The sequence below is a fragment of the Leptopilina heterotoma genome, unplaced genomic scaffold (assembly GCF_015476425.1).
Source record: "Leptopilina heterotoma isolate Lh14 unplaced genomic scaffold, ASM1547642v1 Lhet_130, whole genome shotgun sequence".
In the NCBI taxonomy this organism is placed as follows: domain Eukaryota; kingdom Metazoa; phylum Arthropoda; class Insecta; order Hymenoptera; family Figitidae; genus Leptopilina; species Leptopilina heterotoma.
Window position 1 is genome coordinate 2,428,459 of NW_025110849.1, and position 26,361 is coordinate 2,454,819.

At 22.1% G+C, this 26,361-nt stretch overlaps 2 protein-coding genes across 4 annotated transcripts; one reads left to right on the forward strand and one right to left on the reverse strand.

The window, feature by feature from the left end:
* Positions 1-18,843, forward strand: LOC122512987 (carnitine O-palmitoyltransferase 2, mitochondrial-like). Of its 3 annotated transcripts, none has more exons than XM_043629197.1 (7): positions 1-216; positions 5,070-5,113; positions 5,258-5,825; positions 12,107-12,640; positions 13,747-14,236; positions 18,013-18,205; positions 18,288-18,843. In XM_043629197.1, exons 1-7 carry the CDS (start codon positions 169-171, stop codon positions 18,415-18,417), a joined length of 2,007 nt encoding a protein of 668 aa, XP_043485132.1. In that variant the 5' UTR covers positions 1-168; the 3' UTR covers positions 18,418-18,843. The 3 variants fall into 3 exon arrangements, with proteins under 3 accessions (XP_043485132.1, XP_043485133.1, XP_043485134.1); XM_043629198.1 differs by lacking the exon at positions 1-216 and adding an exon at positions 2,330-2,568; XM_043629199.1 differs by lacking the exon at positions 1-216 and having other exon boundaries at positions 5,087-5,184.
* Positions 18,598-24,734, reverse strand: LOC122512988 (V-type proton ATPase 21 kDa proteolipid subunit-like). The gene is made up of 5 exons (XM_043629200.1): positions 24,510-24,734; positions 24,089-24,137; positions 23,852-23,935; positions 19,031-19,430; positions 18,598-18,928 (listed from the first exon to the last, which is right to left on the reverse strand). Exons 1-5 carry the CDS (start codon positions 24,568-24,570, stop codon positions 18,893-18,895), a joined length of 630 nt encoding a protein of 209 aa, XP_043485135.1. The 5' UTR covers positions 24,571-24,734; the 3' UTR covers positions 18,598-18,892.
* Between the last annotated feature and the right edge of the window lie 1,627 nt (positions 24,735-26,361).

A 26,361-nucleotide genomic window follows, 5' to 3' on the forward strand; every position in this document is an offset into this window, starting at 1 on the left:
CTTTTATCTTTCTTATGCAAACATTAACATCGTAAACCTGAATTGTTCGTGAAATTGGCTCAAAACATATATACCATATATACAAATAAATATTTTTGCTACTTTTTTATTCATACATTTTTCAAATAGTGAAAACTACAATATTTAAAACAATACATTTTTTTAAAAATGGTATTCATTTTTTTAAGAAGAATTTTACATTCTATTCGCACAATGGTAAGTGATTATGTACACAAATTTTATGCATTAGTTTATAACAACTATCTGAAAATAGAAAGAATAATCTTTTACATGCATTTGCAAACAATAAGCTTATCAATTGCGTTTCAAATTTTACATTGTCATTGTTCACTACAATGTTAATATAGATGTATATAAAGAATATTACTATTTATAGACTAATTCTTCATTTTTTATTCATTTTATATTATAATTATATTTATTTTTTAAATAAAACTTATGAACAGGGTTGCCACGCAATCTGAAAACCTGGAAAAGTCAGGGAATTTTTATCGAAATCCTGGAAAATTGTTGTTTTCTAAAGTTATTGTGTTTATTCTTGAAATCTAATTTTACTTCAATATTTCAAAATTAATTCAATTTTAAAAGAATTGCGTTTACAATTTTCATAAGTAGATGAATTTCAAAAGATTTTGATTTGTAATTTTGTAAAATTTCAATTTTAAATTAATCTAATTAGAAATTATAAAACACTTAGATTTTAAAAAAATTTTAACAACTAAAATTCTTCTGAAATTAGTTACATTTATAAATATTTATTTAATTGATTATTAAAAATAATGGATTTATATAAGAATTTCAGTTAAAAACACTAAAAAAAAATAAATTTTGGAGCAATTACAAATCATTGCAGAAATTTAATTATTTTCGAATGTATAGTAAAATTTTTCTCAGAAATTCAATTATTTTCAAAAATTTTAATAAAATTCTTAGCAAAATGTTAATTATTTTCAAAAACTTTCCTCAATTCAATGATTTTGCTTCCTCATAAAGGAAGCCTTATAGTGATGTCGATTTCCGAATTTTTTAGAATCAATTATTTTTACAAATTTTCAAGTGTAGTATATATAATTCGTCGAGAGGAACAAATGTCCGGATGTGTGTGTGTGTGTGTATGTCACCGATTCTTGTGGACAAATTTTCTCTTACACGTCTTGACGGATTTTGATAAAATTTTGTAGGTGTATTACGGTCACGAATACCAAAAATCAGACAGAAGGATTTTCGAAAATATCTAAAAAAAAAAATTTTTTCAACAATTTTTTAATTTTTGAAAAAATTAATTTTTGGATTTTTTGAAATAACTTTTTTCTATATTAAAATTTTTATTAATTCTTGGCAAAATTGCATTCCTGACATAAAAACGAATTGATTCATGTATATAAAGTATATATTTTATTCAAATTTATAGAATTAATAAATATTTTAATTTTTCACAAAAAATTGAAATTTTGTATTTTTTGAAATTTTATCTTAACACTTTAAAATAATTATTCTAAAATAAAAAATTAAACGATTGGTATATATTATATTGAGGAAGCTTAATGATCATGAAATGAACAACTTGTTTAATATCTACTCCTTTAATAAAAATTCCTAAATGAATTCAATTAGTTAAAAAAAAATTTAATAAAATTCTACGCAAAAAATTCATTATTTTCATAAATAATAAAAAAAAATTCACAGAAATGCAATTATTTAAAAATTATTTTCATAAATTATTATTCAATTATTATCATAAATAATAACATTTCTGATAGGAATTCAATTATTTTCATAAATAAATAATAAAACTCATCGCAGACTTTCAATGATTTTTAATACAATTTTAATGGAATTCCTCGAAAAATGTAATTATTCTGTTAAAATTATTTTAAAAAATTTTAATGAAATTCTATGTAACAATTCAATTTTTTTAAAAATGATTTTAATGAAATCCTTGGTAAAAATTTAATTAATTTCAAAAACTTGTCAAAATTTAATTATTTTCAAAAATTTTAATAAAATTCTTGGCAGAATTTCAATTAATTTTAACTCAATTTTTATTAGATTTCTCGAAAAATGAAATTATTCTGAAAAAATTTAAAATTTGTCAAGAGAATTCAAATTATTTAGAAATTTGTTACTAAAATTCTTTATGAAAATTCAATTTTAAGAAACATTCAATTATTTAATTAAATATTTATTTATGTTGTTGAATGGATTGATGAAAATAAGTGTAAATATAGAGACGATTATTATCGACGACGTACGAATGTAGACGAATTTATAATTTTCACGTAATTGTAATTTTTCTAATTCACGAGAATCAGTACTCGACACGGTTTCGAATGATATTGACATGAATTATTATTTTTCTTATTAGAGTGATTATTTGTCAAAGACTATTATTAATATTGAAATTTTTTGTAATAAACAATTTGTTCCAAGTTTCTGCAATAAATGTTCAGTGAAGATATTTTTTGGTGTATATAGTCATTTTTTACGTAGCCACACATTCTAAATAATCATTTTATAACAGTTTGAATTATGCATCAACTTCAAAAGGTTTTAATTTTAAATTTTATAAAATTTTAATTTTTAATGAATTTAATTGGAAATTTTAAAAAACTTATATTTTTGCAAAATGTTAATATAATTTAAATTCTTCTTGAAATTAGTTAAATTTGTCAATATATATGTTACGGTCATTGTCGATTATTGGGCATTGTCGACAATGCCCGGGCAAAGTCGACAATGTCCACAGTCACTGGACATTGCCCGGTCAATATCTAAAAATATTCATATCATTTAACTTTTCGGGCAATGTCGACATTGCCCGGTCCATCTTGGGCAATGTCGAAAATTCTATATAATAGCTTCATACGTCATGATTATATACAAAACTAATCACACAATAACGTATACAAAATTTACATTTACATTACATTTTTAGTAAAAATCTTTAATGAGTAGCGGAATTATAACTTCAGTCAAACTAAAATCATTAACTAGTTAAGGAAATTTAATGAAATGTAACTGAAAATTTGGGAATAGTTTCAAAAAGTATAAAGAGTAACTGAAAATTACGAAACTGTAACAAAATTTTCAGTTTTAAACTATTTATTGAATTATGTTTATGAAATTTAATTACTAATAAATGAATGATTAATATTATTTGATTGAATAAATAGTTTTGTGTATAAAAAGTAAGAAATAAATACATATTATTAATATTATTTATCAGTTATTTTTTGACCAAATTTATTTATAAACCGTAAATAAATAATTTTTAAACATTAGCATTATTATTAAATATTTTTAAGGTTAAATAATTTTTTTTACTGAAAATCTAGTGCAATAGAAAAATTTTAAGAATAATTATTTAAATAAATAAAACTTCCGTTGCTTGTTTCCGAAAAATCCTACAAAAATTTCTAACAGTGTATAAAAGATGCACCTGCAAGACAGGATAACTGATAATCGTCTTTTTTTATTCGTAAATAACATTGCCCAAAAGTAAGTGGGCAATGACGACATTGCCCGGGTATTACTGACTATGCCCGGGCACTGTCACTGTCCAGTGACTGTGGGCATTGTCGACAATGCCCAATAATCGACAATGACCGTAACATATATTTAATTATTAATTTTATTAAAAATAATGGATTTACAGAAAAATTTTAGTTAAAAACATTTTTAAAAATTGAATTTTGAAGAAGTTACAAATAATTGCAGAAATTCAATTATTTTTCAGAGTAATAATATTCTTCGCTAAAATTTCAATTATGTTCAAAATTTTAAAAAAATTCTCGTCAAAATCACAATTATCTTAATAAATAACAAAATTCTTATCCAAAATTCAATTATTTTCAAAAAGTTTCCTCATTTCCATGATTTTCAATATTCTACTGTTTTAATAAATTTCCAAAAGGAATTCAATTATTTAAAAAAAATTTTAATAAAATTGTAGTCGAACATTTAATTAATTTCATAAATAATAAATTTTTTTATAAATTCAATTATTTTTATAAATAATAAATTTGTTTTAAGAATTCAATTATTTTCATAAATAATAAAGCTCATTGCAGAATTTTAATTATTTTTAGTACAATTTTAATCGAATTCCTCGAAAAATGTTATTATTCTTAAAAAATTGATTAAAATTCGTCAAAAGAATTCAATTATTTAAAAAATTTGTTGATTTAATTCTTTTCGATAATTCAATTTTAAGAAACATTCAGTTATTTAATGAAATATTTATTTTTGTTGTTAAATAATTGAATTCTCGTAGAATTTTCTAATAAATATTGATTTAAAAATTAATTTCACTTAAAATTTTAGATTATAATTGAATATTGAAAGCATTATAGAGTGGATTTTTAGAAATAATTGAATTTGCAAAAGGTTTCAAATTAAAATCTTTGAAAATTTGAACTTTTCTTACTTTTGATTCAGAATTCTGTAGATAGAATTATAATTCGTTTCAAAAAGTTTAATAGAATTTTTTTTAATTATTTGGAGTTTTTAATTTCTAATACCTATATTTAATTGAAGAATATCAAAATAATCGAAATTTCTTAAAATTAAATGGTAAACAAAAGAATTTGCAAATTCTCAAAGAACCTTTTCAAAAATTATTTTAGAAAAATCGACTTAAAGAAGAATTTTAGTTGAAAATTCTAGAAATGAATAATCGAAATGATGAAAATAATTTTTGAAGAAGTTACAGTAGCAAAGTAGCAAGTTTTATAATAATATTCTTATATGTTATTAAATTTGAAATTTTTGAAAATCTTAATTTCTACAAAAAAATAATAATGATTTATTTAAAAATGAAGTTATTGATATTTTCGAATAATTTTCGTTTTAAAAATCTGGAAAACCTGGAAAAGTCAGGGAATTTGAAATAAAAGATCAAAAGCGTGGCAACCCTGATGAATCTGCATAAATTTTTTAGAGCACATATAAGGAATTAGAATTGCAAAAATTTGTAAATTTGAAAAATGTAGCTATAAATAATTTTCGCATAAAATATCCATATTAATGTTTCATAAAAATGATTTCAGATTCAGGAAAGTTTTACCCTGCTATTCCTTCTTCCACAAACGAGGTGCCTACTTTTGGTTTTTCAGAATAATCAAAAAAGCATGATGAATACGAAAAAAAGAGTTCTGCTGATTCGTAAGCGAAACTCAATAAAATTTTCACTGAATGTTCCAATATTAATAATTTGAATGTACCTTTTTTCATGCAGAGGCTCAACTGAAGAGAAACACAAGACTGACAATGATTACGAATTTATACAAAGGAGCAAAATACGTACAATGCATTTTCAGGCATCCTTGCCTCGACTTCCAATTCCAAAATTGGAAGACACCTGTCGACGATATTTGAACGCACAAAAACCTCTACTGAGTGAAGAAGAATTTACAAAAACAAAATCCTTCGTCAATCAATTTTTGGAAAATGAAGGACTGATATTTCAAAATGAATTAATTAAAAAGGACAAAAAAAATCGGCACACTAGTTACATTAGCGAATACTGGTTCGACATGTACCTGAGAGATCGAAGGCCATTGCCAATAAATTACAATCCAATTATAATCTACACTCAAGAGAGTGACGAGCGCTACAATGATCAACTGGTGAAAGCAACGAATTTCATTGTCTCTTCGGCTCGATTCATGAAATCACTGAGGGCTGGAATTCTGGAACCAGAAGTTTTTCATTTGAATCCTAAAAAGTCGAATACCGAATTATTTCGCACAATTATAAGCATGCTGCCTTCGTGGATTTCCTGCTACGGAGCGTATGCTTTTAAAGTATAGTATTTTATGGAATTTTCATTCATTTTTTAGAAATTATTTTCTCAGTGCACTGGAATCCTTGCTGGGAGGGTTCTCGCCTATATTTTTTAACTACAGTCAAGAAAATTATTTAAATCTTCCATAGAATTATTTTTCTTCTAATTTTTCGAGAGGAATTTAATGGTAAAATCAAAAGAAAATTATTTAAATCTTCCGTAGAATTATTTTTCTACTAATTTTTCGAGAGGAATTTAATGGTAAAATTAGTCAAAATATTTTGACCATTATTTAATTTTTATTTTTCTTAAAAATTGATAAACTTTAAAATCTATATGTAATTTTGTAGAAAATATGATTTTGTATTCACAAAAATTTGTCACATGAAAAAAATGATTTTTACTATTTTTGAAGAATTTTTTTTTTTCTGAAAAAGCATTGTCTTTATGTTGAAAATGCTAAAAAAATACCATTGTTATTTCTTGATATAGTTAAAAATGCAAACGAATCTTCCCCTTAAAACTTTGATTTATTCTCAATATCTAGTATTTTCAGAAAATTTCGCAAAACAATTCAAATATTTAAAAAAAAAATTGATAAAATTCAATTAATTCAATAAATAATAAAATTTTCACAGGAATTCAATTAAATAGCATTTTCAAAACAATTTCGAAAAAATCAATTAAATAATTCAATTTACTTTCACTAATAATAACATTTTTCATGGAAATTCATCGAAAAATTTCAATCATTTTTAAATACTATTTTAAATTAATTCTTAGAAAAATCCATTTATTTTCACAAATAAAATTTTCCACAAGAATTCAATTGTCTAAAATTATTATATTTCGAAAAAATTAATTATTTAAAACAATGTTTAAATATTTTTAAAAAAAATTGTTTTTCTTATGCGAAGAATTCAATTATTTTCAAAAATAACAAAATTTTTCACAGAAATTCAATTCTTTTGAAACATTTTAATAACATTTTTCGCAATAAATCAATTATTTTTATAAATAATAAAATTCTCGTCAAGAATTCAATTATTTTTGAAAATTTTAATAAAATTCTTAGCAACCATTCAATTATTTTCATAAATAATAAAATTTATCTCAGGATTTCAATTATTTCTAATACAATATTACAGAAATTGCTCGAGAAATGTAATTCTAAAAATTTAATTTTAATTCCTGGAAAGAATCAATTAATTAAAAAAATGTTTTTTTGTAAAATTCTTTGAAAGAATTCAATTATTTAGAAAAATATTAGAATTTTTCACAGGAATTCAATTATTTTCAAATATTTTAAAAAAATTTTTTAAAATAATTCAATTATTCTTTTAGATTTAAATAAAATTCTTCCCAACAATTGAATTTTTTACATAAAATAATTCTTCGAAAGAATTCAATTATTGTCGATAAATATCAAAATTATTCCCGAAAGTTCAATTATTTTGCTGAGGCATTTTAATAAAATTCTTTGCAAAATTCAATTATTTTCATAAATAATAATATTTATCACAAGAATTCAATTATTTTTAAAAGTAAAAGACTTCTTCTTGGATATTCAATTATTTTAAAAAATTCTAATAAAATCGTTCACAAGAATTCAATTATTTAATCATAAATAATAAAATGCTTTTTAGGAATTTAATTATTTTCAAAAAAATTTAATAAAATACCACACAGACATTCAATTATTGTCAAAAATTTTAATTGAATTCTTTGTAAAATTTAACTATTTTTAAAAACTTTCCACAATTCAATGATTTTTAAATACTTTCATAAAATTTCCAAACAGAATTCAATTATTTAAAAAAAAATTTGTAAATATATCTTTCTAAGAATTCATTCTTTTCATGAATTAAGAAAAATTTCTCAGCAAATCAATTATTTAAATCAGAATTTGCATATAAAATTAGTCGAAAGAAACCAATTATTTAATACAAAATTTTTATAAAATTCTTCTCAAGAATTAAATTATTTTTCTAAATATTAAAATTCTTTGATGAATAATAAAATTTGTTGCAGAAATTCAATTTATTAGCAGAATAAAAAAGAATTAAATATTTTTTATGAAAATTAGTAAAAAGTCAGGAAAATAAAATATAGAATGTAATTTTTGTCAGTTTTGTGAAGTGTCGAAAACAAGTTTTTTTGGTCGTCAAGTTTAATTTTTCGATATCTACTTTATACTATTTTTTTACTTTTAAAGCTATTTTTTTAAAATTAATTATCGAGTGCGAAGTCTGAAACTCGAAATGTGCACTCTTTAAGCCCCAGATGCGTTAGACAAAACAAAAATATAAGATTTTGAATGAACAGGCCTCGGATCGACTTTAACGAACAAGAAAAGTCGCTTTAGTCGATTAAAAATAGAAAAAAAAGTCGAAAAAATCGATTATTTAATTTAGTGTTGTCACAAATATTTTATTTTCTATTTCCCTAATTCTTCACTGATTTCTAAATTCAATTAATCAAAATTTGTATAATTTTGCTAAATAAAATATTTAAATACTTTTTATTTCTTTTTTCACCAGGAAATAAAATTTTAAAAATTTCAAATTCTGAAATTTAATAATTTCTAAAAATTAAAACTATAACCCTTACAAAAATTCAATTATTTTCTACAATTTTTAACTAAACTTCATTTCTAAATCAATTATCTATATTACTTTTTAATATTTTTCCGAAAGTTCTTCAAGAATTCAATTATTTAAATACAAAAATTCAATTTTGTATAATAATTGAAACCGTTCATTTTTCTTTTTAAAGATATTAAAATAGAATATAGGTATTCAAATATTTTAATAAATAAATTCATAAAATTAATTTTTTAAAAATATTTCTAAATAATTTTTGAAAGACGCAATAGTTTTACAATTACATAACAAACATTTTTTTTTTTAATTTAAATTTTGTAAAATCTTTTTAAAAAATAATTTAAATTTAGAAAAATCTTTGAAATATAATTAAAATTTGCAATGAATTTTAATTCAATTCCTTAAAATAATTAAATTTAGCAAACATTTTAATAAAATTTCTAAAAATAATTGAATTTTGCAAAGAGTTTTATTAAAATTATTATATAGATGAATTAGAATTTTAATAAAATTCTAGTTTTTAAAAAATAATCAAATTTTTGATAAATTTCAATTATTTAATTTCTCAAAAAATTCTAAAATAGTAAATTTAAAAAAATTTTAAATTACTTTGTCAGAGAATTACTTTTTTTCAAAACTATTTTAATATTTTCATTTTTTATCAAATTTACACTTGAAGATTATTCATAAAAATTTTTAAAAATTTAATTATTTCCAAAATTTTCAATAAAAATTCTATAATAGTTAATTTTTAAAAATTATAATAAAATATACTTGAAAAAAAAACATTTATTTTTAATTAATTTTACTAAATTTCAATTATTCAAAATCTTTTTAATTGTATATTTCAAAAATTTAATTAGAAACAATTTTTCAAAAATAATTTTCGAAAGATTTATCTAGAGTTATTTTTTATACTGCACGTAAAAATCGAAAAAAGTTGCATTTTATACTAAAAATATGCAGGTTTGCCACAGGTCAGGGAAATCAGGGAGTTCAGGTAAAAGTCAGGGAAAGTGAAATTGGTCAGGGAAGTCAGGGATTTTTATTTAAGTAACTGGAAAAAATTGAATTTTGGAGAAGTTACAAATGAATTGCAGAAATTCAATTATTTTCAAAAGTAATAAAATTCTTCGCAAAAATTCAATTATGTTCAAAAATTTAAAAAAATTCTCGTCAAAATTCAATTATCTTTAAAAATAATTAAACTCTTCTCCAAATTTCAATTATTTTCAAAAAATTTCATAAAATTCTTTGCAAAATTTCAATTATTTTCAAAAAAATTTTCTCAATTCAATGATTTTCAATATCTACAGTTTTAATAAAATTTTCTAAAAGAATTCAATTATTTAAAAAAAAAATTTTGATAAAATTCTAAGCAAACTTTGCAATAATTCAATTATTTTCATAAATAATAACATTTTTTACAAAAATTTAATTATTTTCATGAATAATAAAATTCATCGTAGAATTTCAATTATTTTTAATACAATTTTAAATAAATTTCTCGAAAAATGCAACTATTTTTTAAAATTTTAATAAAATTCTTTAAAAGAATTCAATTTTTTGAAAAAATTTTAATGAAATCCTTTATAATAATTAAATTGTTTTCAATATTATTTTAATAAAATTTTTTGAAAGAATTGAATTATTTTCATAAATAAATAAAATTCTTCCCAAGAATTCAATTATTTCTATAAATAATCAAATTCTTCTCAGGAATTCAATTATTTTTAAAAATTTTAATAAAATTCGTTGCAAGAATTCAATTACTTTCATAAAAATATATAAAATTCTTCTCAGAAATTAAATTATTTAAAAAAAATTTTATAAAATTCTTCTCAGCAATTCAATTATTTTCACTTTATAATTTTAATAAAATTTTTCGAAAGAATTCAATTATACGAAAAGATTTTTTTTAAATTCTTCACAAGAATTTAATCATTTTCATAAATAAATCGAATTCTTCCCAAGAATTTAATTATTTTTATAAATAATAAAATTCGTTGCAAAAATTCAATTATTTCAAAAAATTTGATATAATTTATTTCTTAGATTGTAATCATTATTTTCAATTCATTTTCAATTACATTTCTTCAATGAATTTAATTATTATCAAAAATTTTAATGCAATTTTTGGTAAAAATTCAATTATTTTAAAAAATGTTGATAAAGTTCTTTATAAGAATTCAAATTTAAGAAACATTCAATTATTCAATAAATTATTTATTTTTCTATTTAAAGAATTGAATTCTTGTAGAATTTTCCAATCAAAATTGATTTAAAAATGAATATTAGTTAAAATTTTAGATAATAATAATTGAATATTAAAAGCATTATAGCATGAATTTTTAAAAATACATAATTGAATTCTTTCGAAGAATTTACTTAAAATTGTATTAAAAATAATTGAAATCCTGTGAAGCATTTTATTAATTTATTAAACTAATTGAATTCTTGCAATGAATTTTTTCAAATTTTTTTTTAAAAATAATTGAAATAATGTAAAGAATCTTATTATTTATGAAAATAATTGAATTCCTGCATCGTTATAATTGTATTACATTTTTTTAAATAATTGAATTCTTTTGAGAACTTTTATTAAAAAAAAGTATTGTGAAAATATTTGAATTTCAACAAAGAATTTCATTATATTCGTGAAATGTAATTAAATTCTTACAAAAAACTTAAGAGAATATGCAACGAATTTTATTACATTTTATTTAAATAATTATATTCCTTTGAAAACTTGTATTAAAAATGTAAATTTTGAAAATTTTTAAATTTCAGCCGAGAATTCCATTATTTGTGAAATGTACCTAATTTAATTCTTGCAAAAAATTTCTGAAGATAATTTTATTTTTCAAGAAATTTATTTAAAATTGTATTAAAAATAATTGAAACCATGTGAAGAATTTTATTATTTATGAAAATAATTGAATTCTTGCAACGAATTTTATTATAATTTTTGTAAATAATTTAATTTTTTTTTGAAAAATTTTATGGAAATAAAAATTTTTATAAGTTGTTTAATTTTAAAAATGTTTGAATTTGAATGTTTTGAAGAATTTTAATTCCTATGGAAAAATAATAATTAAATACCTACTTATTTAAAAATTTAGTTATTGATGTTTGCGAATAATTTTACAATTTAAGAAATTCGTAAGTAAATGTAATAGAATGTCTTTTTGAGTATCTAATAATTTTTAGAGTGAATCAGAATATTCTTTATGGTCAGGGAAAAAGTCAAAATTTTGTCTGGAAATCAGGGAAAAGTCAGGGAAAAATAAAATTAAATATTTGTGGCAACTTATGGTATTTTGTCGCAAAATTTGGAAGAAAAGTCGAAAAAGTCGCATGATTTGAAATAGTCGAAAAAAGTCGAAAAAATCATAATATCCGAGGCCTGAATGAATATTCCAAAAACGTGTTTTTCGGGATTATGAAGATATTTTTTTTTTATTTTTCATATCGGAAGACTGTGTACTTAAACTTTACAGAATATGAAATTTAATTTATTTTAAACCATTTAATTCTATAGAAGAACTTTCATAAAATTATTTGGTGAATAATGTTACTTGAAATTTAAAAAAAAGAATTGAATTTTGGAAGAGTTGCGTTTGCAATTTTTAAAAATAGTTGAATTTCAGAAGGTTTTAAAATTGAAATTTTTAGAAATCTCTCTTATTTCCTCTAGGCTTTTCCATTAGACATGTCCCAGTACGAGAATCTATTCAATTCGACGAGAATTCCTGAATTTGGGAAAGATCGAATTTTTTTGGAAAAATCAGCTCGTCACATTCTGGTAATGAGAGGCGGTAACTTTTACTGTTTCGACGTTATAAATCCTGATGGTACTCTAGTTTCGCCGGTGGAAATTGCCGCAAATTTGAATTTCATTCTCGGAGACAACAAAGGAAGTTCAAAAAATCCCATTGGAATTTTCACTACATCTGAGAGAGATCAGTGGGCGAAAGCGAGGGCACATCTTTTGAAAATAGGAAACAATGATGTCTTGCAGAAAATCGATTCAGCAGCATTTGCTCTAATTTTAGACGATGAAGATTTCAGTCAAGAATTTATGAATCTTTTACGCAACTTTCTCCACGGCGACGGCAAAAATCGATGGTTCGATAAATCTTTTTCTCTAATTATTACCAAGGATGGTTCTGCTGCTGTGAATTTCGAACATTCTTGGGGTGATGGCATTGCTATTCTCAGATATTTTCAAGTAAGTTCATTATGTATATTGCAATTAATCATTTTATTTCAACTAATTTATGAAAGTTCAAATAGTTTCATTGATGGAATTTGTAATCAATCTACATTTTAAATTCTCATTATTATTATCTAAATTTCCAATCATTCTCATTCAAATCAAACGCTAATTCAATCAATTTTAAAATTTAAATTAACTATAATAATTTGAATGTTCTTTCTTTCATTCATTCACTTAAGAAATAGAAAATTTATTTATTTTGCATTATTTTTCTTTATGAATCACAATTTTTTTAACAAAATTATTATTTTGTTTTAGAAAAAGAAGAAAAATATTTGCACAATTCCTATTTTTAATCTTATTTTTGGAACAGGATTTTCCACGGGAATTAAGAATTTTAATTAAATTATTATTTTCCAGAGTTTTAAATTTTTTTTTTTTTTTATGAAAATAATAATTGAATTCCTTAAAAAAATTTTATTATCTATGAAAATAATTGAATTGCAGTCAAATTTTTATTATTTATGAAAATAATTAAATGTTTGCATAAAATTTTATTAAGCTTTTTTTTAAATAATTGAATTCTTTTTGGGAAATTTTATTAAAATAGTAGATATTGAAAATCATTAAAATTAGAAAATTTTTTGAAAATCATTAAAATTAGGACAATAATTTTTTTGACGTTTATGAAAATAATTGAACTTTGGAGAAAAATTTTGTTATTTATAAAGTTAATTGGGATTTTTTTCAAATTTTGAACATGGTTGAATTTTATAAGAAGAATTTTATTTTTTTTTGAAAATAATTGAATTTCTGTAATTATTTGTAATTTCTCCAAAATTTAATTTTTTTTAGTGTTTTCAACATAAATTTAAATTAGGAAATTTTGAAATTCTATTATTTTTAAAATTACTAATTTTATTTAAAAAAGGTAGTAAGAAGTTAGCCGCGCGCTTTAGCGAGCGAATTGTTGCTAGTTAAAAAATTTAAATTATGTAAACTACTATTTATGTGTACGTGAAGATTACATTCTTAGATATTACAAGAAAGGATAAAAATAAGAAAATTTTCAACTTAAAATTCTTAAAGAAAAATATTTAATATCGATTTAATTCTAGGACGTGAAGACTGACATTTCGAAGCACTGGTGGTTTCAACCAGAAGACAAATTGTTAATTTCGAAAATAAAACCGGATGTAGAATCATTAGAGTTTACTGTAGATGAAAAAGTGAAAGATATGATTGAATTTGAAGTGAAAAAATACAAAGAATTGACAGATTCTTTAAGTGTCGATTATATTAAATATGACGAATTTGGAAAAGAGTTGATTAAACAGTTTGGTGCTAGTCCCGACGCAATAATTCAATTGGCTATTCAATTGGCATTTTACAAACAAGAGGGACGAACTGCTGCTAGTTATGAGTCTTGCAGCACTGCCGCTTTTAAACACGGACGCACAGATACTGTGAGACCTTGCACGGAGCAAACGAAAAAAGTTTGCTCAATTTTGGCTGAAAAATCATCAGAAGTTTCCAACGCAGAGTTGAAGAAGATGATTGTTGATTGTAGCAAGGCGCACACCGAACTTGTCAAGAATGCTGCTATGGGTAAAATATTTATTTTAATATTTATTACAAGGTTGCCACGCTTTCCCTGATGACTTTTCCAGCTTTTACAGGTTAAAAAACGAAATTTTTTCACGTTTTTAAAACTACATTTATATTTTACTAAATTAAATAACTCATACTGATTTACAGACAAAACTTTGACTTTTTCCCTGATTCTAAAAAATACTCTGAATCACTCGCAAAATGATTATAGATACACTTAATAATGTTTTACATTAACATTTATTTACAAATTTCTTTAATTGAAAAATTATTCGAAAACATCAATAACTTCATTTTTAAATAAATATTTAATCATTATTATTTTTTCATAGAAAATTAAGATTTTCAAAAATTACAAATTCAATATAATATAAGAATATTATTATAAAACATGAAGATATCGAGTGATCGCCTTCTTCACATTTTATAATAATTCAAACTTGCTACTTTGCTACTGTAACTTCTTCAAAAATTATTTTCATCATTTCGATTATTCATTTCTAGAATTTTCAACTAAAATTCTTCTTTAAGTCGATTTTTCTAAAATAATTTTTGAAAAGGTTCTTTGAGAATTTTCAAATTCTTTTGTTTACCATTTAATTTTAAGAGATTTCGATTATTTTGATATTCTTCAATTAAATATAGGTATTAGAAATTAAAAACTCCAAATAATTAAAAAAAATTCTATTAAACTTTTTGAAACGAATTATAATAATTCTATCTACAGAATTCTGAATCAAAAGTAAGAAAAGTTCAAATTTTCAAAGATTTTAATTTGAAACCTTTTGCAAATTCAATTATTTCTAAAAATCGATCCACTCTATAATGCTTTCAATATTCAATTATAATCTAAAATTTTAAGTGAAATTAATTTTTAAATCACAATATTTATTAGAAAATTCTACGAGAATTCAATTATTTAACAACAAAAATAAATATTTCATTAAATAACTGAATGTTTCTTAAAATTGAATTATCGAAAAGAATTAAATCAACAAATTTTTTAAATAATTGAATTCTTTTGACGAATTATTTTTATTTTTATGAAAATAATTGAATTTATAAAAAAATTTATTATTTACGAAAATAATTGAATTATTGCAAAGAAATTTATAAAAAATTTGAATTAATAATTGAATTCCTGTAAAATTTTTATTATTTATGAAAATAATTAAATGTTTGACTACAATTTTATTAAAAATTTTCTAAATAATCGAATTCCTTTGGGAAATTTATTAAAACAGTATAGAATATTGAAAATCATTGAAATGAGGAAACTTTTTGAAAATAATTGAATTTTGGAGAAGAATTTTGTTATTTATAAAGATATAATTGTGATTTTTACTAGAATTTTTATTGTAATTTTGAACATAATTGAACTTTGAAAGAAGAATTTTATTACTTTTAAAAATAATTGAATTTTTGCAATTATTAGTAACTTCTCCAAAATTCAATTTTTAAAAATGTTTTTAACTAAAATTTTTCTGTAAATCCATTATTTTTATTAAAATTAATGAAATATATATTGGAAAATTTAACTAATTTCAACCATTTGCAAATTCAATTATTTCTAAAAATCCACGCTATAATGCTTTCAATATTCAATTATAATTTAAAAAATTTTGCGAGAATTTAATTAAGGCAAATAAAACGACAACATATTCGGACAATGAATAAAATATTTATTTACTCCAACGTTTCGAAATCTAAATGATTTCCTCTTAAGGTGGTCTATCAAAAAATAATATATGCAAAATTAAAATAATAATAAAAATTATATACAAAATTAAAATAATAATAAAAAATTATTTAACTCCATAAATAAATAAAAAAAGTATTAATGGATAATTATCTTACCAAAAAATAATAATTAAAATAGACGAAGACTTAAATTTTATGCCCTGACGATGGAGTGTAGAGTCTGGAGTCAGAAAATTATAAAAGAGCTTAATATCCATAAAATAAATTTAAAAAATAAAAATATTTGAAAAATTTTGTTAATTTAAAAATGTAAAAAAAAAGAATTTAAATATTTAAATACAAAAAATAAATAATTTATTGAATAATTGAATGTTTCTTAAAATTCAATTCTCATAATAGAATTTTTGTAAATTCGTAAACATAATTGAATTTTTGCGAAGAATTATATTATTTTTGAAAATAATTGAATTCTTGAGACTTTAAAAAATAAAATTTTTAAGAATAATTTTATTTTTCGGGAAGTTTGATGAAAATTGTATTAAAAATAATTGAAATTCTGCCAAGAATTTTATTAAAATTTTTGAATTTTGGAGAAAAATTTTATTATTTATAAAGATTAATTGAAATTTTGACGAGAATTTTTGTAAATTTCTGAACATAAATTAATTTCTGCGAAGAATTATATTATTTTTGAAAATAATTGGTTTTTGACAAATTTTCGAAATTAATTAAATTTTTACGAAGAATTTTATTAAAATTATTTTGAAAAAAATTGAATTGTTACATAGAATTTCATTAAAATTTTTTGAAAATAATTGAATTCTTTGAAGTAATGTAATTAAAAATGTATTGAAAATAATATGTACTTAAATTCTAATAAATAAACTGTAGCAAAGGTTTTTAAAATAATTAAATTTCTGCGAAGAATTATATTATTTTTGAAAATAATTGAATTCAAAAGAATAATTTAATTAAAATTTCTTTTTAAATAATTGAATTCTTTTGTAAAATTTTATTGAAATAGGAGACATTAAAAATGTTTTGAAGAAATTTAATTAAAAATGTATTGAAAATAATACATAAGTTCTAATAAATAAATTGTAGCAAAGGTTTTTAAAATAATTGAATTTCTTTGATAAATTTTAATAAATTTTTTTAAATTAATTACATTTTTCCAGAAATTCTATTAAAATTGTTTTAAAAATAGTATTGTATTGTATTAAAAAGTCTACGAGGAGTTTTATTATTTATGAAAATAATAAAATGTTTGCGTAGAATTTTATTAAAATTTTTTTTAACTAATTAAATTCTTTTGGGTTTTTTTTTATTAAAGTAGTAGATATTAAAAATCATTGAATTGAGGAAAATTTTTGAAAATAATTACAATTTTGCCAAGAATTTTATTAAAATTTTTGAAAATAATTGAATTTCTGAGAAGAATATTTTACTACATACTTTCGAAAATAATTAAATTTCTGCAATTATTTGTAATTGCTTCAAAATTAAATTTGTTTTAGTGTTTTTAACTAAAATTCTTCTATAAATCCATTATTTTTAATAATCAATTAAATAAATATTTAAAAATGTAACTAATTTCAGAAGAATTTTAGTTGTTAAATTTTTTTAAAATCTACGTTTTTTAAAATTTCTAATTAAATTAATTTAAAATTGAAATTTTACAAAATTTCAAATCAAAATCTTTTGAAATTCATCTACTTATGAAAATTGTAAACGCAATTCTTTTAAAATTGAATTAATTTTGAAATATTTAAGTAAAATTAGATTTTAAGAATAAACACCATAACTTTAGAAAACAACAATAATTTTCCAGGATTTCGATAAAAATTCGCTGACTTTTTCCAGGTTTTTTCAAGGTTTATAAAATTCCCTGGTTTTCCAGATTTCCAAGTTGCGTGGCAACTTATAAAAAAAATTTCCAAATTTCAAAAAATTCAACCACTTTTATATTAATAATAATTAATATAAAAGTGGTTGGATTGTTTTGCAATTTGGAAAAATTTCACTGAATTTTTCTTGAAATTTTAATGATTTCTTTTGTAAATTTTTTACAGGTCAGGGCTTTGATCGACATCTCTTTGCATTAAAAAAAATGCAAGAAGAGTTGGGTTCAAGTAAGAGTCCCCTTTTTGAAGATCCAGCATTCTCATCGTTAAACTATAATATTTTATGTACATCCACATTATCTACTCCGGCTATGCTTGGTGGTGGATTTGGACCCGTTGTTCCAGAAGGTTTTGGAATTGGGTACTTTCTACTTTTGAACTTCCTCTCTTATATTAATGTTTCTATTTTTTATGTATGACAAATCGTTTTATTTCCTGTTTAGGTATATGATGCTGAATAAGGAAATAAGAGGACTAATAACAAGTTATTCAGAACATAAAAACGCAAAAGAATTTGTTAAAAATCTTACAGCAGCGCTGGAAGACATCCGGAAAGTGGTGATTTCTCCTTGAAATTTCTGATATTTATCTAAATCTACGTTTTCAAATTTTTTTTACTTGAGTTTTGAAAAGCTCTCTAAATAAAAGTTTTTTGTTGCATTTTTTATAGTTATCTATATATTATTCATTATATATATATTTATCTTCATTTTTACAGAGGTTGTAGCAATTTTTATAATAAATATATACTTATACACTGTATACATTTATTTTCTTTTAATTGATGACTTCTAAAAAAAAAAAAATGATTTCTACAATTTACTTACTTTTCTTCTAATGAAGAATTAATGAGAACTTTAATACAACAATGAACTATATCTTATCAACAATATACATAGAACGATAGGGCCTAAAATCCATCAACTTTACTCATTTTAGGCTCTGGAGAATAAATCATTAAATAACACACTTCTTGAGTCCATTTAGACAAAATGAAATTTATAATACTATGACTTGTTGCGCGTGAAACTGGAATGATTACAAGAAATTAACCGACTTTACTTCCCATTTTAACTTTGGAAGTCTGAAAAAGAAATGAATAATTTATTATTTTTTTATTTATATAAATAAATAAAATTTATCAATTTTTTATAAACACAAGAATTTAAATTATTGTTTTCCTTACCATGTAAATGCCGACGATTAAACCGAAAAGGCCAATGGCGGAACCAAAGATCTCGACAATTAAGATTTTCACGAAAAGTGCAGAATTAGCTGCATCGGAGAGTGCAGCTCCGGAACCCACAATTCCCACGGCGATGCCACAGAAGAGGTTGACGAGGCCGACAGCAACACCGGCTCCAAACATGAGGTAACCAGAAAACCAATTCTGATGCTTTACACTGGGATTATTTGCAATCACGTCATCGTCGTATTTGTCAAGCATGCCAGACAGAACGATGGCGGTGATGAGGCCGTAAATTGCTACAGCCTCGCAAAAAATAACAGAGATTAAATTTTTTGTCTTGATCCTGGGTGCCTTTACTCCGCCACCGACAATAGACACACCGGTTGTATGAATACCCCTGTAATTCAAATAAAAACAAATTTTTATTTTCTAAACCAATAAAATGTTATTGCAGGCTTCGCACTCGATAATTAATTTTAAAAGAGTAACAAAAACAGGTTGGTCACAAGTTTTACTATATAAATTTCCCTGACAATTTACTGACATTAACCCTTAAAGCGCACCCTGGGTGTGCGACACCCATATTCTAGCTTTTTACTCCAATATCTGGTTTAAAGTCGTAAAAATTGAACATATGTCGCTATTGGACGACACATTTTGTACTTAACTTTATGTTCCGTGAGGGACATTAGTCTCCCAAGTGTCTTTGTGTATTTGATAACTTTATGAAGTTAACAGCGAAAAATTTCTGGGTGGCTGATACCCAGTTTTCGGTTTAAGGTGATTTCAGTAGTTTTAAAAAACATTTTTTTAATTATTAAGATTAAATAAATCATTATGAAACTTGTTTTCCTTCAAAATAGATGTACTGAGCTACATAAGATAATTTTTCTTAACCATAATATCCTTTTCCAGCTTCGAGAACACACTTTAAAGTCCCCGGGTGTCGCACACCCAGTGTGCGGTTTAAGGATGGATTCGGAAGTGTGCGGTTTAAGGGTTAAAATTATTTTCCCTGACAAAATTCTTTTTACAGGAAAATATATATGAAAGTTTACGGAAAATGAGTAAAATTTATGAATTTTAATAATTTCTAAAAATTACAATTATAACCCTTCCTCAATTCAATTATGTTCTACAATTTTCAACTAAACTTCAAACTATGAATAAATTAATTTAAACAATTCTCCAAAAGTTCTTCTAGAATTCAATTATTTAAATACAAAAACTCAATTCTTTATAATAAATTGTAACTCTCCATATTAAGGTATAATATACTCAAAGATAATAGTTTTTCAATATTGACTTTCCAAACAATTAAAATTTGGTAAAATCTTTTAAAAATAATTGAATTTTTGAAAAATATAAATAAAAATTATCAAATTTTTAAAGAATTTTAATTATAAACAGGACCATGATTTCTCAAAAGTTTTAATAAGTCCAGAAATTAAATTTTCATAAATTCATAAATTCTAAAAAGAATTTTTCTATAACAGGGTGTCCAGCGATTCTTAAAAAAAAATTCAAGGACTGTTCAAGGTTTTCAAGGTTCAAAATAACTTTTTTTCAAGGTCCATTTTTAGGATACTAATTTTCAAAATATTTGTTATTTATAATCGAGTATAATAGTTTATTTCAAGTAAATTTTTACTTACTCTCTAAATTTGAATTAATAAAAATAATTACTAATTTGATTTAATGACTGACTTTTTGCTTTTGAATTAGTAAATTTTATTAATAAATAATCATTTCTACTAATTTTTTAGTGAAATTTACTAATTAAAAAGCAAAAAGTCATTTAGTAATTCAAATTAGTAAACATTTTCACTAATTCAAATTTAGAGAGTACTTATAAACAATTTTATAATTTCTACATACAAAAGCTCTTCATAAATAACTTTAAATACAATTTATTGATAAAAAATTAGAAATATAAAGAACATCGATTTAAGAAACATCAATCAAAATTGTTTTTAAATAATTGAATTCTTTTTAGAATTTCTATTAAAATAATTGATATACAAATTATTGAATTAAGAAAAATTTTTGGAAATAATTGAAATTTTGCAATGAATTTTATTAAAATTTTTGTTTTTTGAAAATAATTGAATTTTATTACTTTTGAAAATAATTGAATTGCTGCGAAGAATTTAATGACAAATTTTAAAATAATTGATTGATTAAAATAATTTTTGAAAATAATTGAATTTCATTACTTTCGAAAATAATTGAATTACTGCGAAGAATTTAATGTCAAATTTTAAAATAATTGATTATTGCGAAAAAAATTATGCAAATTCTATAGAATTTTTTAGAAACTTTTGTTTAATAATTAAATTCTTTCGAAAAATTTTATTAAAATAGTAGAATATTGAAAACCATCGAAGTAAGAAAATTATTTGAAAATAATTGAAATTTTGTCATGATTTTTATTAAAATTTTTGAAAATATTTGAATTCTTGTGATGATTACGAATTATTTACGAAAATAATTGAATTTTAGCGAAGAATTGCATTACATTTTTTTAAAAATAATTAAATTCCCATAAAGAATTTTATAAAAATTTGTTTAAATAATTGATTTTGTTCGAAAATTTTTATGAAATTCTTTTAAATAATTAATTTTTTTCGATAAAATGCAATGAAAATTGTATTTTAAATAATTAAATTACTGTAAAAATTTTATTACTTATGAAAATAATTGAATCGTTTCTAAGAATTTTATTCAAATTTTTAAGAATAATTGATCTTTTGCTATGAGTTTTATTATTTATGAAAATAATTGAATCCCTGAGAAGTATTTTATATAAAAATAATTGAATTCTTGTGAAGAATTTTATTAAAGTTTTTTAAATAATTGAATTTCATTAAAAAACTTGATTAATTGCGAAAATTATTTAATTCTTGCACAGATTTTTCTAAAACAGTTTTAAATAATTGATTTTTTCCAATAAATTTATGCAAATTCTATTTTAAAAAATTGAATTTTTGTGAAATTTTTATTATTTATGAAAATTCATACATTCGAATTAAATGTTTTGTATAGAATTTTATTTAAATTTTTTGTAAATAATTGAATTTTTTTGGGAAATTTTATTAAAATAATAGATATTGAAAATAATTGAATTTCGAAATTTTTTTTGAAAATAATTGAATTGTTTCAAGGCATTTTATTAAAATTCTTTTAATTGATTTTTTTCAAAAAAATGTATGAAAATTGTATTTTAAATAATTGAATTTATGAAAATACTTGAATTCCAGTAAAGAATTTTATTATTTATGAGAATAATTGGTATCTTACAATTTTTTTTTGACGAATTCAATTAAAATCTTATTGAAAGTAATTTAATTTTTATATAGAATTTTAGTGAAATTTTTTAATATAATTGAATTTCTGCGAAGAATTGCCTGTTATTTAATTTGTATTTACGAAGTGGCTATTTCGCCAGATGTCGGGCGAAATAAGAAAAATTTTTTATTTCGCCCGTTGTAAAAATACACAGTGTCGGGCGAAATAAGAGAAATATTTTATTTCGCCCGTCAGAAAAATGCATGAAAATAAACGGGCGAAATAAGAGAAATAGTTTATTTCGCCCGTTGGAAAATAAAAATTTGCTAAATTAGAAACTGGCGAAGTAAAATAAACTAGGTTAAAAAGGTGGGAATTTTGAACTAAGTAAGTGCAATCGAAAATTGAATTTATTTTTAAATTATAAGATTTATTTTTTTTATTTATTTCTTTGTAGAAAATAAATAAAATTTATTTAATAATAAAATAAATAATTTAAATATTACCTATTATTAATATTATTTAGATTAACAGCAATATCAATCCTCGAGAAAGAAATTGACAATCAAAATATTTATTTCTTTTTGTACAATTAACACACATGATCTAAATTTTTTGTCATATCCTTTTATTTTAATTGGTCTAAATCGTTCATTTTTTCATTTGGGGGTTGGAAATATATGATTTATTTTTTAAATATTAATTTTTTCTCCATTTTGTTTAACTTAACCAACAAATAAAAAAGTTGATTTTGAAAATAGGAGGAGTTTGAATCTTTTTTTATTGGCTAATAGCAGTCTATTTTTTTGAGAGAGGCTGTTGTTAAATTTTATGTTTTTAAAATTATAAATATTCTTCCATTTTTTCAACTGGACCAACAAATGAAAAAATAGCTTTCTTTAAGAAGGAGGAGTTTAAATTTTATTTTAATTGGTCTAAATCATCCATTTTTCCTTTTGCGGGTTGGAATTATATGATTTATTTTTTAAATATTAATTTTTTCTCCATTTTGTTTAACTCAACCAACAAATAGAAAAATTGATTTTGAAAATGGGAGGAGTTTGTTTATTATTTTTATTGGTCTAAAACATCCATTTTTTCTTTGGGGGTTGGTATTATATGTTTTATTTTTCAAATATTAATTTAACTCAACTAACAATTATTAAATTGCTTTTTGAAAATAGGAGGAGTTTATTTTTATTGTCCAGAATAAATATAAATAATAAATCTTATAATTTAAAAATAAATTCAATTTCCGATTGCACTTACTTAGTTCAAAATTCCCACCTATTTAACCTAGTTTATTTTACTTCGCCAGTTTCTAATTTAGCAAATTTTTATTTTCCAACGGGCGAAATAAACTATTTCTCTTATTTCGCCCGTTTATTTTCATACATTTTTCTGACGGGCGAAATAAAATATTTCTCTTATTTCGCCCGACACTGTGTATTTTTACAACGGGCGAAATAAAAAATTTTTCTTATTTCGCCCGACATCTGGCGAAATAGCCACTTCGTTGTATTTACTTACAATGCAGCTCCTACGACAGACAGGGCAACAGCAAGTCCGATGCCCAAAGTCGACCACATATAAGGAGAAGTTTCCTCCAGAAACCTGAAAAGAAACCATTTATCTCAAAATTAAATTACAAATCAAATAATAATCAAATCGATGGAATAACCTTGAAATTTTTACACTCGATTAAAATTTATAATACCTATAATAAAAATAAACAGACAAAAAGAAAGAAAAATTTTTTTTACTTACCATGCCACACTAACTCTTTCCCCTTTTCCCGTGAACACATGATATAAAACTGAAAAATAAAACAATCATGTGACAATTTGAAAGCCTTCTACTCATTGTTTAAATCTTCCCTAAGAAGATTCAGCTGATTCAGATTAAAAACTTGATAAATTTTGACAAAATATGTGAATGATTCTTTTTAAAGAATTATTTATTGATAAATTAGTTTATTAATTACTGTAGAAATACATTATTTTAAATGGTAAAATTTAATGGTATAAATGAAATCCTTGAAATTCCAAATGTAATGAAATATTACAATGTTACTCCAATCAAGTAAAATATGATTAACAATTGATTATTTAAATGTTACTTTATTTTATGGTATCACGTGTTTTAAAGCTTAAAGTGTTATAATTATTTATAAAATAGAGATGCACACCCAAGATTACTATCGTTGTGACGGCGGTGCCCACGAAGGTATTACTTATTATGTATCTCATTATGGTAAAATATATCACTCACGAAATAGAAATTTAAAAGAAACAATTAATCGAATTCATAAAAACTAAATTTTACTACAAATTCTAATTTCTACTTTAAGTTTCTTTCAGAACCGACATTGACATCAGGAACCTGTCATTTGATCATGTGAGACTAAAACAAGCTACCAACTGTAATTCCATTTTTTTCCTAAATTCCTAAATAGTATTCAGTACTACCAACTGCACAATGTCCACTAGAATGCTGGTCTCTTCCTTTATTCAAAAAAATGAAAATTCAATAACAAATATTGTTTATAATTTAATAAATCCGTGGCAATTAAAAGATCCTACATTTAAATAAAAGTTCATAAAAAAAATGTAAAATTTAAATTTCTACAATTTATTAATAATTATTTCATACTGAAAGCTTTTTCTACTAAAAGATCAATTGTCAAAGAAGAGCTCACTTCATACTGGTGGTAATTAATAGGTTTGTTCTCGCTAGCTACACTTTCTACACTTTGTACAAAAGTGTACACTACGGCGTTCTCGTTACCAGAAGTGACGCAATAGTGTACACCTAACTCCCTAGAAGCCCGTGCACTTTTCCCTATTTTATTACACCCGATTGCGAGCGAGTGTAATTGAGTGTTCTGATTAAAATGGCGGTAAATGGACATTTTATTTAAAATGCATTAATTATTTTATGAACATAAAATTATAATATATTTCTTAGTGACTTTTAATTTGTAAAATTATTAGTAAGCAATTCTTATTTTGTTAATATTTATATAAAGTACCACATTATAAACAATTAACATTGTAAAGCAATTTTTAAATAATTATTTTCCCATTTATTTTAAAACCAAACTTTATTTAGGGTAAACGTACCAATTGTCGAGGATGGTTCCTGTTGTCGAGTAAACAAACTTTGAATTTTATTTAAACAGTGTAGCACATTGTAAATGAAAAAAAGTAATAAATATTAATTTTTTTATTTATAAATGTGAAAAAAATATATTAATATTATATAAACAAACAAATCAGACATTTTAGACAATATTTTTTGGTTATTACCATGGTAACATCGACAAATGGAACACCCTCAGCAATTGGTACACTTACCCTACATAGAATTTAAAAAAAATTTCTTAATTTTATGATGGTAAACATATTTTTTAAAAAATAATAGAATTTATGAAAAAAATTAAGTTTGAAAGATAACCTTTAGAATATTTCAAAACATGTCGCTTCCGTTTTTCTTGAAACCTATGTGAAAATGAAGCTTAAAAATTCTAGTTTTATTCTCTGTAAACATTATAATGAGAAAATCGGTTGAAATTAAGAAATTAATTAAATTTTACAAAGATGTCAGAGTTTAAACTGTGTAAAAATTTGAAAAAATTAAATTCTGCTCGGTACATACATTTAACCTTCGAAATTCTTGTAAAATTTAATTAATATCTCAAATTTCCATGAATTGCCCATTATAAAGTTTACAGGGAATAATAGGAATAAATCCTATTATTAAAAAAAAAAATTTTAACATCATAAAACTGATAAATTTTTCTCTTAAAATCACTAATAGTAAATAAATTTTGGCTTTAATAAATGTGAGAAATAATTATTTAAAAAATTGCTTCACAATGGCAATTGTTTATAAGGTGGTTTGTTTTAAATAAAATGACCCATATATTTATTTATAAAACCTAACTATATTACAGATTGTATGCAGTTTACAATTAAGATAGCGTTAATTTTTTTTTCATTTTTTCGTGCACTTTCTCTACACTTTTGCGTTCTCGCTAG